Below are 19,308 nucleotides of genomic sequence, written 5' to 3'. Positions count from 1 at the left end.
GGCTAGATTCCACCACTTTTTCCGACGAAAGTCACCCATTCTTCACCTAGAAATCATCCCTTGACCTCCCTTCTTCCATTTCCACCCAAATTTGGAAGGGATTTAGGTGTAAATCATTGAATAACCCACGGGGGTGCCATGAGACTGTTACTCGGGATCCATCAATTGTGAAACCATCTCCTTCAATTACCACCACTAGAAAAATCTTCTAGAACCCAGGAACAAAGCCCAGGCAATGGTGAAGGCGTCGAAGCAAGTTTGGAGGTTGAATCGAAGCACACCCAATTCTAGGGTTCCGGCGGTTCGTGGGCGATTTCAGGTGCTTCCCGGCCAAATTAGACTTAGCCCCATGTATAAAGTTTACTTTACTCATTGAGACCTACAATTCTGTAAATTTTGGTAATTTTTAGAAATAGTTGATTGTTTCGATGAGTCGGGGTGGCCGACCGCCACCCACGGTGGAGCGTGCGGCAGCGCGTGGCCAAGGGACGCTCAATGCTATTTTAGGCTAAATTAGATGCCTTGATTTCAGTTTGGATATTCGTATGACACATGTTGATTGTTTGAACCTAAATTCATTACGATGCTTGACTTGGTTAATATATGAATCGACGATCCGACCGTTGGATCGTCTCCAAACTTTAATACATTATAGTAAGTAATATTTGAGGATATTAGAAACTTACGGATCTTCCCAAATTGGATTTGTAAGTTCATAAAATAAAATGTTGACCGTCACTTGAATTGACAATTGGCGGAGATCCAACCGTTGGATCATAATAAAACTTTAGCATGATGTTTTAGAAACACAATGTGGATCTTTGAAAGTTACGGATCGAAAATATGAGTTGCAGATCTTCTGCATCGAGTTATGTAGGGTTGTGGACCCTACCGTCGATCTTTGACCGACGGTTGACTTTTGATCAATGGGTCTTAAATCATTCTAGAACGTCCTTGGGGATGTGTTTTATGTAAGTTACGTGTTATATCGATAAGAATTCTGAGACGTTATTTGATAATTGTTCTAGGCGACGATGGTTCGTGACACCTTGATATTCGGGCTAGAGAATTGTAGCGCGGACTTCAAGTGAGTGGGTCTTTTTATTTTTATCGTATATATATGAGTGATAATTCCACAATTGCTTTTAAATTATTCTATGCATTTTATGCCATGTTATATATGTGTGTGTGTATATATATATATATATGTTAAAATACTATGGTATGTGTTGAACAATAAAAATACATGACATATAAAAAATAGAGTCCATGTAAATTGGGCCAAACTACAAGGCCGAAAAAAAAAAAACAAAATGCAATCCAGCCCAAAAGATGAGGATGGGCATTACATACAAAACAACATCCAGAAATAAACAAATAAAAAAATAAAATATGAATTTCTTCCTACAAAAGGGGGAAGAAAAACGTGCAACACAGAAACCTCCTTCTCTGCAGGGTGTGAAAAAAAACTGCACAAGTTAGTGGGAGAGGTTAAGTAAAAGTGGCAGGAGATCATGGCCTCCAACTTCCCCCACGTAGCAAATTCCAGAGCTTTCCTAGGATGCCTATAAATAAGCATCACCTGCAGCAAGTAAAACGGGAACGGACAAAAAAAAAAAGAGGGGATACTCTGCAGAAAAAAAATAGAGAAACATTGAGAGAAAATACTCAGAGCAACGAAGTGCTGCCAGAAAAGAGAAGGAATTCAATCATTCGTGCTTTCGAGTCAAGAACCAAAGAAGAACATTCATCACCAGGTATGAAGCAAGTTCTGTTAAAATTGTTCTTTTTCTCTTGTTTGATGTTATGTTGCAGGAAGAACAAAAAAGCATTGCAGCAGCAAACACAAAAATAAAAAGCTGCAGACAAACAAAAAAATGGATGAGGAAAGGGAAATAAGCAAAGGCATATAAGACCTTTGCCTCTTTGTTTGGCGTTCTTCACCAATCAAATGGAGTTGGAGACTCTGAACAATCCATCGACTCCCCAACTGCAGCAGAGATAATCTCCAAGAATCCCATGAATTTCTTCGGGGTGGCCTAGACCACCCCGTGAAGTTCCAATCAAAGTCTAATGAAAGTCATTCTTTGCGGTTCAATGAGAAAACAGATGCGTTTGTGGACAAAATAAACAAGGGAAAAGAAGCAAAATGCAACTTTTGCTCCCCTTGACCGACTCATATTTGGTCTCTATGAAGAAAAGACAGCAAGGAAACAACATATACAAAGATGCAACACAAGAAAGAAAGAAGAAGTTATTCTGTTCGGTGTTTTTGCTACCCACGGGTACAAAACATGGAAGATGCCTTTGGCTAAAATGATACGAAAAACTATTTGGGATAAGAGTCCAAGCAAATGAGGAATTCAAAATCCAAGGAGGGGACATCTCAAAGTCATTCACGTGAAGAAGAGTAAGAAGAAAAGCTTGTTTTTATAACATAAAAGCCATGCACATGGCCATCATATTTGGTAAAAGAGACAAGAGTCCAAGAAAAAGGAAAAAATGGAAAAGATGGTTTGCAAAGGAAAAGAAAGCCTAAACTCCCCTTGACCGACTCATGTTTGGTCTAAAGTCCACAAAAGAAAGTCCCCAATTCAACCATTGATAAAGACAAGGAAAGAAAGGAAATTTCCCAATCTTTAAATAGATAGCTAAAAGAAATTTGCTTCTCTACCACGGAAAAGTTGGATTAAAAAAAAAGGTTCAGGCTGTCTCAAGTTGAGAAAAAATGGCAAGCATCGAAGACAAAACATAAATGGGAACACAAAAAAGGGTGTCCAAATGCTACTGTCAAAGCCAGTCAAGTAAAATCTCTTTGTGGAAACAGAAATACCAGAGTGATAATCACACACGAGTACGTCAAAACTCATTCAAAATATGGCAGATATTATGAGTACGTTACTACAAATTTCAGAGTACAAACTCTCACCTTCGGAACCATAAATCAACAATTGTCTTCAACTAACTCGGGGCTGCAAAATGGTTTTGTCCAACAACCAATCAAAGAGATGTCGTTTCCTGGGACTCCTGCACGAAAGAATTGATAAAGTTCATTGCAGCTAGAGTTTCACTTCACTCCAAATACATAAACAAACCCAGAACATAAAGAAAACAAAAATGGGTAACCTGCTCGATTTCTTCCCTCTCTTTGTTTTGAGTTTTCGATCCGCAGAGGAAGCACACAAGCAAAAGAATAGGGCAGCAGGAAGATGAGAACTCTTGTGTCCTGCGTAAAGTGGGACTTTGCGGTTTAAAGAGAAATGACGGAAAATTGAAGTAATTGGAACAAAAAATTTAAACTCCAACAAACCTTACCCATTCCTACTCTGAAATCCACGGATACCCAATCCAAATAGAAGTTTGAAATGCAAAGAAGTCCACGGAAGTCCAAATATAGCGGAATAGTCGCTTGCTTCTAAAGGAAAACCACCAGATTTCAAAGCCAAGGGAAAGTGGATCGCTGAAGCCATCTTACCGGGGGGATGAGGATGCTAAATCCTCAAAACCATCAAGGAGAGGCACGGCAGGGATAAAAAATCAAAGCATGAAAAAGCAGGGGACCTAAAACCTAAAAAGGCATTTATAAAAAATGGTACTTTACCACTTGCTTTTATTAAACAATAAAGCAAAGACTTGCTTTGCTACTATACTGCCCAGTTAGTGTCAGGCATGAAGACAAGATGGAATGGGTTTCAAGACAAAGTAAATGAAGGCAAGTAAAAGAAAGAAAGGTTGCTCATCACGTGGGAAGTATGGACTCACCCTAAATACACTAAGCTTTGATTATTAAAGGAAAAGGCATGGGTCATACTTGGCAAAAAAACATCAATTCATTTTTTTTTTGTTTTGTTGCCAGTCATCATCTTTTGGGCACCTTTCTTTTGCCAAAGTCTGAACACAAATCCAAATCAAATATTTTTTATGAACTACGCTGGTTTGATTCCGTTAAGGATACGTAGGCAGTTTGATATCAATTTTCAGACACAACCATGAAATCAAGATTATGAACTACGCCGGTTTGATTCCGTTAAGGATACGTAGGCAGTCTGATATCAAGTTTTAGACACAACCGTGAAACCGAAACGAATCCCTGGTTTATATAAACTAAATTCACTCATGCTATCAAATACCAAAATGGCACGAAGCCGAAGAAAAGTTTTCAAAGGGCACGAAGCCGTATCAAAGTCTCAAGTGGCACGAAGCCGAAGAAAAATCTCAAATGGCATAAAGCCACATCAAATTTTCAAATGCTCCTCGCCCGCATGAGCTAAAACTGCATAAGGCACCAACAGCTCCAATGACTTCAAGTCCTCGCCCGCACGAGCTAAAACTGCACAAGGCATCAAATGCTCCTCGCCCGCATAAGCTAAAACTGCACAAGGCATCAAATCCAAATAAGTACCAAATCCATGAACTACGAGTGACTTGATCCTTCAAGAGGGTACGTAGGCAATCTAGAATTCGACCTAGATCAAACAAACACCAAAGTCCTCAAGTTACATTTTATTCGAATTAGAATCAAAGGGTATTCCTTTCCTAAAAGAAGGGTTGTAATTAATAGGTGCGTAGCCTAGAATGGGTCGAACTCGAATTAATAAAACCCTCTTCGGAGAATTGAACGAGGGTGAAATTGTGTCGAGTGAATTATTTGTTTACATATTATGTACAATTTTTGCTCAACAGTATGGTTGAGTTTTAGATTTGCATTATGGTATATCTATATGCATATTACTGACATATAATTACTGTGAATGCTTTGAAGTACTAAGTTGAACTGCAAATGGCTTGATCCCTTTTGAGGGTACGTAGGCAGTCTAACAAGACAGTTAGATGCAGCCATAAAATAACCCGAATTTAACATGGTACTTGAATTCTTTAAGGAAAGAAGTTATGATGGTTAACAACATAGAGATTAACTGTGATTTTATTTTGGCCTATTACCGAGTTTAGTTTCGATTCAGAATTTTGGGACGTTAAAGTGGTTATGCCAGCTGACGTTGCGGACGCCTAGGTAAGCTTTAGGTGAGTACATGTTGATGATAGTGATTGCAGTGGGTATGGTTATGTCGAGATGTAATTATAGCTCATTATCCTGCACCTCGGTGTTAGTGCTCTGCCTGAGGACAGGGCCTAGCCTTCACGTAATCGTTCACCTCCCGCACCACACGCTCACCTTGGATCCAAGATAGGTGCCAGCCTGTTGTACATACCACACTTTAGGTGGTTTCGACTTGTAGATGACTTGCGATACTTCGCACAGCCTTCATGTGATCGTAGCACTTGAGTGTATTTATTTACACCTAGCATGTCGTACATACCACTTTAGGTGGTTCCGACTTATGTGCAGGAATTGGTAGATGAGCTATATAGGTGGCTCCGACTTATGTGCTAGCATGGATTGATGACATATGGGTGAGTCGTACAAGTCACTATAGGGGACTACGACTTATGTGCTAGCATTGATTGATGAGATATGAGTGAGTCGTACATGTCACTATAGGTGACTCCGACTTATGTGCTAGTATTGATTGATGAGATATGGGTGTAGTCGTATAGGTCACATTAGGTGACTTCGACTTGCGTACTAGTATGGATTATTAAGCACCATATTACTTATATTTTTGATGAGATGCTGTGTCGTGGTATACTTCTGGATTTATTGTTAGTATACAATTGATTTCATACTTATATGTAGTATGATTTTCTGGAAACTAAACAGGTGTTACAGCGAGGGGTTATAACGTTTAGAGGATCTTTATTAAAACTTTGTTTTCAAGCTCACTAGTTCTGATTTGTTTTTCATCCCTCCAGGTTTTATTAGTGGAGCTTTCTTATCGACGAGGATTCGTGGCAAATCTGGGTATTGGAGATTACCTATAATGGTATGATTCTCAATCCACTCTACTGTACTCTACTTATGTGAAATGGGTTCATTCCCGCTCACAACGCACTCCTAATTAGGCACATTTAAGTTTAAATTTATTCACATTTTCCACATCACTACACTTTATGGCTTCGTCACCTTCCAGATGTCGGCCAGCACAGCTCGATTTGGAGTCCTACTGGACTTTCTGGGTCGAGGTGTGTCAAAAGAGGCATCAATGGAGAAATTTGGACAAGTAACAAAAATTTGAACTCCATATAGAATTATAATCACCCCTTTTAATTTTATTATAATTAGAACCAAAAGTTGATATAAAAACACTAAGATACCCTTTTAACAATGAGGGAAGCAATTACGCCCACCATTGCAAAGATTAGGGTTGTAACTCCAAAACTCGTTTTGGTCTTATCTGATTCCAACACCTTTTCTCCTAGAAATCAACTCCGCAAATAGTTGATCTACAAAAAGCACAATTATTTTTCTATAAATCTTGTTACAGATCAGAGCCCACTTTGATTTTAACGTGTACTTAAATCCAATTTGATCTTCAACAAAGAGAAATGCAAGAGGGAAAGAAAGGGGGAGAGCTTATTGCTTAGTGGTTACCTTGAATGAATGATATGATTGTCTTCGAAAAACAAATTGTAATGTTGCATGAGGCTCCAACCTCTGGGTTTTGCTATGATAGGAAGAAGATGACAAAGATTGAGATTTTTGAAAATTTTAGAAAGGTAACTGTTAAGATTAGATGGAAAAATAACTAAGCGCTTAATAATGACTAAAACTTCTCATTAGAAATTGGCTAAGCTTTTTGAGAAGGCTAGAATTGTCTAGGTTGTTGAGGTGAGCCTTGAATTTCTTTGGATTTATTTTGTAAAAAGTTTTAATCATTAAAGGTATATTAGTACGTTTATATTAGGTTTTGGTTACAATTATCATAAATTTAAAAGGTGGCTATAATTTTATATAGAGTTCTAATTTTGGTTATTTTTCCAAATTTCCCGCATTAATGCAGCCGTCAACAAACAAAGGCACCGGTGATTCATTATAATAATGATTATACCAATAAAAAATAATAATAATTAATTTTGAAGCTGCTGTCAAATTTGACAACAACCTTCTTGCTGCCAATCCATGTCATCGCCACATAGGAATTGATATTTGGGTTGGAGAACATTAATGTCGTTTTTTTATACTGTTATAGCTTATGTGGACATAATATGTCTTTACATATTTAGAATAATGCTAGGGAGACTAAAATTTTAAATCAAATTTGCTAACCAAATGATGTGTCACCAATATGAAATAAGCATGTTAATCAACATTTAAGTAATAATTCAATTCCTTAACATTAACATTATTTGGTTTGAAAAATTAAGTTTAGAACTTTAGTCCACTTAGCATTACCTTAAAATTGAGTAGGTGTCTTGTCTAGATTGAGGTGAGGGGAGGGCAACTTTGGGTTGAAGGAGCATGGCTCGTCTTGTTGCATTACCAACCAACTAGAAATATAAATACAAACAAAGAATTAAAAGAAAAAAAGAGTAGGTAACCAAAGAAAGATTTACATTAGACAACCCTATTATTTGATTAAACAATATTAAAACATTCCATTTCCCCATCGGGAAGTTCACTGCCTCTCTCTCTCTCTCTCTCTCTCTCTCTCTCTCTCTCTCTCGGCAATTGCACAGCCTCCACTCTTCACTTGATAGCAAATGCTGAAATGGCAGTGGCAACAACAACATCCAATTCCACGACCCAAAAGAATCGCTACACCTTCACTGCTCTCCTATTCATCACCCTCTTCCTCTTCGCCATTTTCGTCTTCTCCAAACGAGCTCTCGAGCCTTCTCTTTTTCTCTACAAAGATCTCCTTCCCAAAATCCCATCTTTTTCTTCCTCGCTTACCCATTCCAATCTCTCTCTCCTCAACTCCACAACCCCACTAAAGGTAGCTGTAGACCCACCTTCTCCTCCTCTTCCTTGTCCTCCTCCTCCTCCTCCTTCTGGCACCGATTCCCCCTCCCCAGAACCAGAGGAGCCACCAACCCACCAACCCATTTCGTCCAATTCAGAAACTGATGAGCCGACGGAGTCCAATGACGGAACTGAGCAAGACCCAGGTAGTGGAAATGGGAACCCATTCGGGGAAATGGGTGAAATTGGATGTGATTTGTATGCGGGGACTTGGGTGAAAGATGAGCATTATCCGCTTTACGAACCGCGTTCTTGCCCTTATGTCGATGAAGCTTTTGATTGCCAGAGCAATGGAAGGAGTGACTCTGAGTATCTCAAATGGCGGTGGAAGCCTCAGGGATGTGATCTTCCAAGGTATCTCTTTTCTGCTTTATTATTGTCTCCTCTGTTGTGGTTCAATGTGGTTGTAATCTTCCGAGGTATCTTCTTTTGGAAGAATATGTGTAATGGCTTCCATGTAGCTGCAATAACTAACCCGTACTATCTAATTTGAATGTCTACCAAGGATATAGATTTGACTAAAGTTCAAGCTCAATTACAGTTTAGGACCCTTTAGGTTGCCAAACGTCTTGTTTGCTTGAGAAAGCTTGCATCGACGAGGTCTGGAATTTTTTTTGTGTAGCAGGCATAGATAACAGAAGCTTCCCACGAAAAACTAAATTTTATTTATTTTATCCCATGAAGCAACCTTTCTGAGAAAAGGATGCTTGATGTCTCGTCATAAATAGAAATTTTGTTCAGATATTCTGCGTTTCTAGACACCCCGTTTGTAGATTGCACAAAAGGCAACCTCCCATTCACTTGTTATTGGTTATCACTTATCACTAGATTCATGACAACCATTGCATCCGTTGGTATTGTGCTCTCTGTTTAATCACTCTTCCAAACATGTGCATATTTTCCTAAATCGACTTCATGCCTAGGAAGTTGCCTAAATTCAGCTCATTCCTGTGTCATTAACAGCTTCTTCATTATGAGAAAGGGCTTGAGGCCAGTGATAAAATATGAATTTTGGAATCTCATTAAGTAAATGTCACGAAGGATAATTTTATGCTGTTATACTAGAGTTCAGTAATTGGAGGTACATATATATAAATAATTCTCAAAAATAAGGCACATTTGATAAATCAAGGGAATCATTGAACCCGTGATAGGATCATAGGAGGTAGTCAAAACTAGAACCTATCTTCAAGGACATGATTCCTTGGATAGCATGATGATTATGGTGAAATGGTGCAACGAATTGAAATTGGAACTGGATCAGGATCTGATGAGAGATGTGATGCCAATCTATGATAACGATCTCATTACATAGAGGTGAACTTAAAGAGTTGTGGTGATCTGGTTGCAGAGGTGATGCCCATGGATGGCAACTGGTGGTTTGACTGCAGGGACAAGGGATGCGATGGAGGTGATCAGAATTCAGGAGTCAACTAGCATCTTAGTAGGGGCTAGTTAACTGTATAGTTTTAAGAAAAAGGGGGCTAGTTAATGTATAGTTTTAAGTTTCCCTTTATGGAGATCCCCCCCTGCACAGCCAGTGATGTTGAACATCTAATAACCTTGCATGAATTTGAAGGATTGAAACATCTCCTTGCCAAAGATGAGTCATTCATATATTTGAACTGCCATGGGAAATATTGGACCAGTACATAAAATTAGGGCTGAAAACTGATATTTTTGCAATGGCTAGTTTACGGATGTATATTTACAAATTGAACTTTCAGATATGGTTTTGGGAAATGAATTACAAATGGTGTCTAGAGATATCATGATTGCTCAGTTTGGTTCCTTCAATTCTGCAGTATCATTTGCCTCTTTGACTACAAATTTAGAGTTTAGAGAGTTTGATGGTTTGCATAGTCCTCAAGTTTTATGCTACTTGTTCTATGTCCAGCCTCAGTGCAATGTCACTAGTTCCACTTCCAGCCTTATTTCAATGTAATTTTTGTAGCATGCTCTCACTGAAACATTATTGAAAAGGATTTCCTAGTATCTATTTGTTTCAGTATTTGAATCATTATTTTAACATCTTATTTTACATTGGTTGTATTATTTATCAATTTGTTGGGATTACATTTTGTTTTGACACTCACTGTCACTCGTAGGTTTAATGCAACTGACTTCTTGGTGAGACTACGGGGTAAAAAGTTGATGCTGGTAGGAGACTCCATGAATCGGAACCAGTTTGAGTCAATCCTTTGCCTCCTCCATGAGGGCTTGCATAATAAAAGCAGAATGCGTGAGATTCATGGCCACAAAATAACTAAGGGAAGAGGCTACTTTGTTTTCAAATTCGAGGTAATTTAGATCCTTGTGCTCCTAATTTTCCATTTCGTGGACATATATAATTTGCACTTGTGGAAGTTTTTTCTTGATAACTTGTTGCTTTCTCAAGCATTGATTGGTTAGTATAATTTCGAGCCCCATTAGCCATTTGGATAGGTTCACATGTATAATTCATGTTACTTAGAAGGTAGAATTACTTTCATTGAACATGCCAAATCTGTGTGTGTGTGTGTGGGCAAGTTAACACATGCTAAATCTGGCTGAAATTATCTAAGTTAAATCCAATTTTCCATAATTAGTTTTTCAGCATGCAGAATTACATCATAGTCGTTTTAAGGTCAACTTAGATTTGGGGAGTCAATGGATCAATAAGTACCCTTAGTGATTGTGAGGGTTTCTGATGATCTTGGACAGGACTATGACTGTACAGTAGAATTTGTGAGGTCACATTTCCTGGTGAAGGAAGGAGTCCGCATTAATGCGCAAGGGAGTTCAAATCCAACTCTTTCAATAGATCAAATTGACAAGACTGCTAAACGTTGGAAGAGGGCTGACATTCTTGTCTTTAACACTGGCCATTGGTGGACTCATGGAAAAACTGCTCGAGGGTACATGCTTATCTCATATTTACTTTTCGTATTCTGAGAAATTTGTTTTGCAGATCAGAATATAGTTTTCTGGTTCATTCAGGGGTGTTCACCACTGGTTTGTTTTGGGTGTTTCTTCCTTTTTAAATTTTTTTTGGGTGGTTGAAAACATAAGATCATCCATAGTACTGTTAAAATTCAGCGAGGATAAATAAAATTTGAAATGCTGACAAGTAATATGATGTCCATGCATTTCTTACCAAGAAAATTACTTGATTAGCTTATATTGATGACAACTAATTGAAACGTAGTCTGGTTGAGCAGTGCATGAACTCTTCTTTAGGCCATTTTTACTTCTGTAAAAGATACTGGAGCACTGTAGTAATATGACAGTTATTTCTCACAGGAAAAGCTACTATAAAGAGGGAGATTATCTTTATCCAAAGTTTGATGCATCTGAGGCCTATAGAAGAGCTCTGAGGACATGGGCAAACTGGATTGATCATAATATTAATCCATCAAAGCAGTTGGTCTTCTATCGTGGCTACTCTTCTGCCCATTTCAGGTATATTCAACTACTTAATCCTTTCATCTTTCATGTCCTTTTTCAGTTCATACGAGACAACTAGGAGAGAGTATTTTTATGTAATTTGCTTTTCTGGTCTTGGAAAACATGCTTTGTCAAAATTCCAACAAAAAAGATAAAAGATGAATCCTGGGTTTTTTGGCTAAATTCTTTTGCGATCTTGTTCGAGTGGTGGTTGATTTAGGAGGTCTCCCACTTTACATTGATATAATGAGAAACAGAACCAAATTTTGGGATAAACAAACGCCTAGAACAAATTCTTAAGCACTTAAGAGAAGGAACAATTACTTCGGTGTTCTATTTATTATGGCAAGTGTTTGATCGAAAATTTACTATGATCCTGTGTGTACGGCACACCAGAGCATACTAGAAACTCCCGTATATGATAAATTTCTATTAATTCCAAACTCTTGAAAGCAGAGGTGGAGATTGGGATTCAGGTGGGTCATGCAATGGTGAAAAAGAACCAGTCTTAAGTGGAGCCATACTTGATAACTATCCTTTGAAAATGAAGATAGTGGATGAAGTGATCAAAGATATGCGGATTCCTGTGAGGCTGCTGAATGTGACAAGGTTGACCAATTTCCGCAAAGATGGCCATCCATCGATCTTTGGCAAGAATGCAACTGCTGGCAAAAAAGTTTCCATAAGGAAGCAAGACTGCAGCCATTGGTGCGTTCCTGGGGTCCCTGATGCATGGAATGAGCTCATCTATGCCACTTTGGTTTTACAGCAGACCAACTCAAAGAGTAAAATTTCATAGGGTTTTCTCAATTTACCACAAGAGTAATTACTATATACATATGGAATATCTGCATTCTTTTACTTGACCAAGAATCAGTTAAACGGTCGTAGAAGAGGAGGTTGTTCATTTGTATAGCGATCACACGTATCATTCCCTAGGCGATGTGAGGCTAGTTTGCATTTGGTCTCTAGTTCGTTGTGCTAGAATCAGTTCAACGATATTATCTACATTATTGCTAGTTTATTGTGAGGCTAAACTCATCATTTTTCCTTTAGTGTAGATAATATCGGTTATTTTGAAAAAAATATATATTAACAATATACCTGTCCCATGAAAGTTTCTTTGCATCCGCTTCTATTTGCTTCTTTCTTTGGCGGGCCCCGCTGTCGGTATCGTACCGGATTTTTCAAACCCCGCACTTGGTTAAAACTCAAGGAAAACTCAACTCCGTGGACCCTGACATGGGTTCGATTCAAATATAATCATACAGAGAAACAGCATAGTTTATCAATGGAAGAGTCAACCACGTTATTTTTTTTATGGAAGATCGATATGATTGTATTGAAACAAACAGTAGCAGAGTTAGAATTTTAGCTTAGAAGGGTCAAACAAGTCTCAATCCAAAACACTCTTCTGATATTACAAAAGTTACTTTGCCTTGTGGCGACCAACCATCCATCGTTTCCTGATATTACAAAAATTACTCCGCTTTGTGGTGAGCAAACCGACCACCGTCATTTGAGTTTGGTATGGTGTCGCCCTCATCATCCTCTTCCTTAAACCTAAACCCCAAGCCTCTCTGACTTTCTTCCTCTCTCACTCCTCCTCAGAGCCTACAAGCAACGGGTTGTTTGAACTCCATAGGAGCCACCAACCTCAAATCAAACCTGATGAAAACAATCAAAGTAAAAACGTTGGATTGGAGCCCTGAGCCTATAGAAAAACCTTGAAAATCATAAGTAATACTAATTTTTTTTTTTTTTTTTGCGTAAAAACGTGTTGACGAAAAATATTGTTAAACACCTTATGCAACAAATAGATTAGTCGGGCAAAAGGGCTTTACACGACGACACCAACTATTCGTTGTGCAAAGACTGAGAAAAAACGCGGGTAGGGGGAAATATGGCGCCAAAACCTCTTGCAACAGAGGTTTTCTCGCGAAACCTTTCCACGACACGGTTTTCGTCGCGCAAAACATTCTGGAAGTGGTTAGTGGCCCTTTAAGACTAAATATTTACTGCAAGGTTTACGTGACGCAATGTTCATGGTGTAAAGATTTGAGCGATAAAATATGCGTTGTGCACAACGAGTGGGTTGGCAATTTAAGGCGCAGTATTTACTACAGACTTTGCGAATTCGTCGTGCAAAGGTCTGACAATTTAGCAATCAATTTTTAATATGTTTTGTCTTATTATTACAGGCGACGATGTTGGAGATGAGCTAGGTTGTTCTTTAGGAGGCGACTTCTCAGCTTCCCATGAACACCCTGATCGAGAATGTGACCCTGGCCGGGGATGCAAGTCTTCATATCCTCACTCAGACTCTCAACCAGGCCCTCGGTCCTAGGCCGGGAAGGTTTACCAGGGGATGGGAAATTCCTGTCATCGGGACACAGCGGTCTATTCTTCCAAGCAGCCCACGGGCTAGGTCACTGCATTAAAGCAAAAAGTGGCTGACCTGAAGCAATAGTTCGCGGTAGGGGAGTTAGATGTTCTTGATCTTACAGGCCCTTCAGTCGTCCGACATCTGTCTTTCACCAGATTCTCCTCATGCAGTGGTTGACCCCTCTTAGCTTTTTATTGGGCTTTTTTTTTCTCCTGGATATTATTAAAAATTTTGACTTATACATACATTTGCATTTATAGTATAGTTACATATTTTTATTTATTTTTTATTGTTTTTAATTATAATATTTTCAAAGTATTTATTTAGTTATGGAAGTTTAAAAAAATAATAAAAATAAATTAAAAAAAAGTACAAAGGTAAATTTCTAAACCTTGCACGACAAATATCTTCGTCGCATAACAATAAAAGCAACAAAAAACATTTGTGGCGTAGATTCCTAAACAACGAAATGTTCATCATTAAATAACATTAAAAGTAATTGACTTCTGTTGGATAATGTTTACTTGACGAAGGTCTTCTTTGCGTGTAATATTACCTAACGATGTAATATTATCACCATTAGTCTGCGTGACGACATGTTTTCGCTCCGTAATATTTTATGTGATGAATTTGTCCTTCATCACGTAAGCAATTTTACACGACAAACTGTATTTCGTTCATTGCATAAACGATTTTTTCACAAGCTTTCCGCGATGACATCTTTGCGACGAAGCTTTCATCGCGAATGTTTAAGGGACGAAAATCATCCTTGCGCGGCGAACATTTCTTCGTCGCGAGAACTGTTAAATGTAGTAGTGTATAACATTTTTGTGCCACAAGAAAAAAATATACAACCAAATCTTCTATATACTGAGGGTTTGCGCCCCTTCTTTGCAATAGGTTACTAAAAGCAAAGAAGCAGAAGTTTATGACATCCAAACACGCCATGTAGTGCTGCATTTGGATTAGGCAATTGATAATTAAGATATAATTTGGACAAAAAATAATAACATGTTTGGAATTAGAAGGGTGAATTACTTTTTCAAAACTGAAACTTTCTTTGGTAACTATTTTCAGTTTTCATTTTTTTTGTTTTGAAAATTGAAAACCAAAAGTTAAAAACTACTTCTTTGAGTTTTCAAAAGGGAAATTTTATTTGAACCCTAAAAACTTCTTTCCACACCCATCTTAAATATTTTTGCCAATAAACTCTCCACTTTACCCCTAAATTAATGTGAGAGAAGAAGAATATATTGAAAGGAGATGAACCCATATTAGCCCCACCAACGCCCGCTGCTTTCCGGCGTCTTCACTGATGCGGGTACATTTTTTGTGTCAACGTCTTCTCTTTTCAGGCTCTTTTCCATTCTCTCTGTTTCCATCCTATATTCTCCTCCTCCTCCTCCTCTTTTTTGCTGACTTCCTTTAACCGACAAATGCCGAAAGCAAATCAGGGCCTACACAGTTTTCGAGTGTTACAGAGTTGGTGACATGGAGAATCACGACCAAGGGTACCTCTCCGGAACCAAACCCACCGGATCCTCCAGATCCTTCTTCTTTGAAGGCCAAGTTGGCGTCGTGCTTCTCCGGAGTTGGCTTCGTGATCAAGCTTCTTCTCAAGCTTCCCATGTTTGTATCTTTCCATACGGACTGGTGGTGAATACTAACAGTAACTTTGATGGTGGTACATTTTTCTTGATTTTTCTGCAGCATTTAAAGAACAGAAGATGATGATGTGTGCAGATAGCAGAAAGAGAGAGACTTGAGTTCTTCATGGTCTTTAACTCGTTGTGAACCATCTGGGAGAGGATCAAAGAAGAAGGATCCGGAGGATCTGGTGGGTTTGGGTCTGGAGATGATCCTCTCCCAATGGAAGGCGTTAGATGTCAAAGCTTGTGAAAGGTAAATGGGCTGCCATTGAAGGCAGAAGTTGCCTTGAAAAATCACCAGCAAATCTTTGGTGGGGTTTGAGGTGGAAGTGACAGTGGGTGTAAAAAGACATTTTGATTTTGTTTTTTGTTTTTCAATTTTATACAAGGGTGAATTAGGAATTTGAATAAAATATTTTTAGAATTGGGTGTAAAAAGAGGATGGATGAGTTTTAATAAAATTTCCCTTGAATTTTCAGTTTTGATTTTTTATTTTTTTAATTGAAAATTAAATGTAGTTATCAAACAAAATTTTAATTATAAATAAATAAAAAACTAAAAACTGAAAACGGTTATCAAACGCCCCTAAGTATGGAAAACTAAATGGTGATTGGCACAGAGTTAGGTTTGGCAGCCACCCCCTACGTCATGTAGTATAAAACTCACATAATTGTGATTTTGGTTAGTAGCTGTATATATGTGCCTTATGTATTCAGTCTGGTAATTAGACTGCCATTCTATATACCAAACTACTTGGCTAATTGCCATCTCTACAGTCATACAATTATAATCTTCATCATGACAGCAAGCTCTATAACTTTCCTACTTTTCATCAATTATTTGATTTCTTAATGGGAAGAAAAAATTAAACCTTGAACACAATACGGTTATTCAGTTATTTTCTTTTTTTTTTTTGAAGAAGAAGAAGAAAAGTTCGTTATTCATTGATTGAAAGAGAATACGTACAAATAAGAGATTAATGTGCATACATGTGTCTCGATAAAAATCTTGCCGGAATTTCAACTCGGTCGAAGGGAAAAAAAGCGCTCCGCACAAACAGCTCGAAAAGCTATCCATCCTCAACAATCAATTGGTTTACAAATTGTCAATTTCTTTATTTCGGTTAAAGTATTATATATTTTATTTAATTGAGATTTTCTAAAATTATGGCTGGGAGAATTGAAATGTGTTTTCTGCTTGACTTGCAGATGGAAAAGAGGTGGAGTTACGTGATTAAACCGTAACATTGGAGACTTCAAGTTCGTGTTGACATACAGTAAGTCATAAGTGAGATGACAAAGTAATTATATGTTATTATTATCTTGTAACATGTTTGATGACATATCATGATGTGCCATTTGTGTTTTATTGCTGTTTGATGTTGGATATGCACTTTTGAGGTCAAATAAGTGCTGTTGTATAGTTGTTCCCACATATGTGTAAGAAGGTGTCATGGTTTTAAATTCTAAGGTTATTAAGTTTTCAAGAATAGGCTATTTTAGACCCTTTATTTCTTTTCTTCTCGTTTGTTATCATTTTTAGTGATTTAATCTTAGCCATGCTTATTGGTTTGAAGAACCTTGAAATTGTGGATCTTCTTTTTGAGGATAATAATTCCTAATTTGTTTGGTGTAGGACACTCTTTTTTTCCGTTCGTCCGGTTTGAAATCCCCTGCAATGTTTTTATCAAAGCCCATTATATACACGCTATTCTCAAAGTTTGTACGTATTCCTATCGTTAATGAATGTCGTACCCTTTTCTCAAAAACTTGGCCATGCTTAGATCGGAGTTCCCACCGCTAATTTTGTGCTCCCCCTTCATGACAAGTCCACTCATGATTCTCTCTCTCTAGTATCTTTTGTTTTCGTTGTACTTTGATGCACCACATATTTGAAGGACTCTGTTACGATATACCTCATGTGCTTTTCGCCTACTAAGTCAAATTAAGACTATTATTTGCTCTTATGTGCAACTGGATCATTTATGACCAAGTTCAAGTCCAAAATCCCTCAATCATTCCATATATTCTTTATAGCGAGATGCGATGAATTATATAGCAGCGCAACTTCAATTTGTGGTGGCAAAGGGCCTAGGGTTATGAGTTAAATCAGGGTTTTGGTTAGGGGTTAGGGGTGTGCTATCCACACACTTTTTTTTTTAATTCTCTCACACCCCTTGTTAATTTCTATCATTTGATATTCTTTAATTTATCCGATCCGACGGCTGAAAATTAAAAGTATGTGAGAGAAATAAAAAGGGATATGTGGATATCACATCCCTTTTGCTTACTACGAGTTGTACGGGTCAAGTTTGGGTCTTGCTTATACGTTATGATGCGGGTGGTTTTCCTTTTTGGCTTTGTTTCTTAGTGTCTTTGATGTTCTGTTTTTTTTTTCTGTTTTTTTTTTGGAATTATGATGATATATTTACACTAAAGGGGATGAAAAAGTTGAACTAAACCACACAATGTGATAGTCTAATTTGGTATTGCCATCGCCATTCACGAGCGTCAAACCTGTGACTTTTTACTTACAAGTAAAGAGAAATATCACTAGACTGTAGTACTAAGAGACAGTGTTTTTGATGTCTTTAGATGTCTTGCATGGTATTTTTCTAATAAAATGTTGTTTCATCTATAAATAAAATGACCTTCCGTTTTTTACTGAAAGGTTGGCTTTATACCAAAATCCTAGATCTAAAAATTCCATAGCTGATGGCCCCTTGTTTCGATTTTGAGCCTGTGGCATCCTTTCTCCCGTTCTCCTAGCCTTCCTCCTTTCTCTTCTCATGGGCTCTCGCAGTTTTGTTTTTTATTTTAGTACCATCCTTTGCCGAACTTCCTCTTCCCCTAGTACCATCCTTTCATCTCAAAAAAATACACATGCTTTTTAATTTATTCTTTTTCAAGAATAGTACTATATTCATTGATGTAACTGCACAAGGGATCAACAAGGTGCACAAATGTGGCCTTGTTAAATCTTGTTAGGCTTTCAATCGATCAAAGTAAAAGAACTCTAAGAGTGAGGCAGATCATCTTGGTATTTTTGGAAAGCTCTCGACGAGCTCTAATATTTAACTAAGGGCTAGTTTGGTATTACTATGCTTCGAAAAAAAAACTGCTTCTATTGTGCTATAAGAATAAACTTATCTTTTATGCTTCACGTTTTAAGTTTTTTTTTTCACAAAAAATTGTGAAAATAAGCTGTTTTTAAGTGTTTACCAAACACCTTTTTTAGCTCAGTTTTTTTTATAACCACTTTTTATAAAAGCACCTCAGTACTAAACGGTGTTGTTTTTGACAGAAAGCCACTGTGAATTGAGGTCGAGAAACAACGGTCATAACAATGGCATGTTCAACCATTGAAACATTCAGAAAAGCTTAAACGTAAGAAAGTATGGAAATCGCAGAGAGAAAGAGAGAAAGAGAGAAAGAGAAAGAAAGGAAACTTGCAAAAGAAGCTATTGTATTAACTGAACCAAAAACTCATCAATTACAACCTTATCCAACCTTGTATATAGTAGCTGTCCAAACTTAATGACTAAGTAATCTAATATCCTTCATTTAGCTGATGTGTACAAATACATAAGAAAAGACTCAAATACCCCACCATACATTGTTAATAAACGGTTCATTCGAACTTTCTCCACCGTATTTAATGACATTAACACTATGTTTGGATGAAGAAATTTAAGATTACTAAGGAATTTTAAAATGACGGAAATTAAAATGAAGGGATTTTATTTTCTAGAATTTTTGAATTTTGTTGTTTGGTTAACTTAAAAGAACAATGGAATTGAAAACAGAATTTGTTAATTATAAACTCCCAATCATAGAAATTGGGAAATGACACCTATTTACATGGAATTTAAACTTGGAAATTGGAGGCCCCAAATTCCAAGGTTTTTTTCCACGCGGAAATTCTAAATTTCTATGTTATAAATCCAAACAAGGGAATTGGTGCATGTCAATTTATAAATTTTGACT

The 19,308-nt window shown here is 37.5% G+C and overlaps 1 protein-coding gene across 1 annotated transcript; it reads left to right on the top strand.

Annotated features, from left to right (window-relative positions):
- The first annotated feature begins 7,482 nt into the window (after positions 1–7,482).
- LOC114822047 (protein trichome birefringence-like 5) lies at positions 7,483–12,324 on the top strand. Its single transcript, XM_029095979.2, has 5 exons — positions 7,483–8,215; positions 9,970–10,162; positions 10,565–10,758; positions 11,144–11,302; positions 11,744–12,324. The coding sequence occupies exons 1-5, from the start codon at positions 7,608–7,610 to the stop codon at positions 12,084–12,086; spliced, it is 1,497 nt and encodes a 498-aa protein (XP_028951812.1). The 5' UTR covers positions 7,483–7,607; the 3' UTR covers positions 12,087–12,324.
- The last annotated feature ends 6,984 nt before the right edge of the window (positions 12,325–19,308 follow it).

This window comes from Malus domestica, chromosome 16 (assembly GCF_042453785.1).
Source record: "Malus domestica chromosome 16, GDT2T_hap1".
NCBI classification, from domain to species: Eukaryota; Viridiplantae; Streptophyta; class Magnoliopsida; order Rosales; family Rosaceae; genus Malus; species Malus domestica.
The sequence above is the reverse complement of the archived record's forward strand: the minus strand, read 5'-3'. Positions and strand labels throughout refer to the sequence as shown.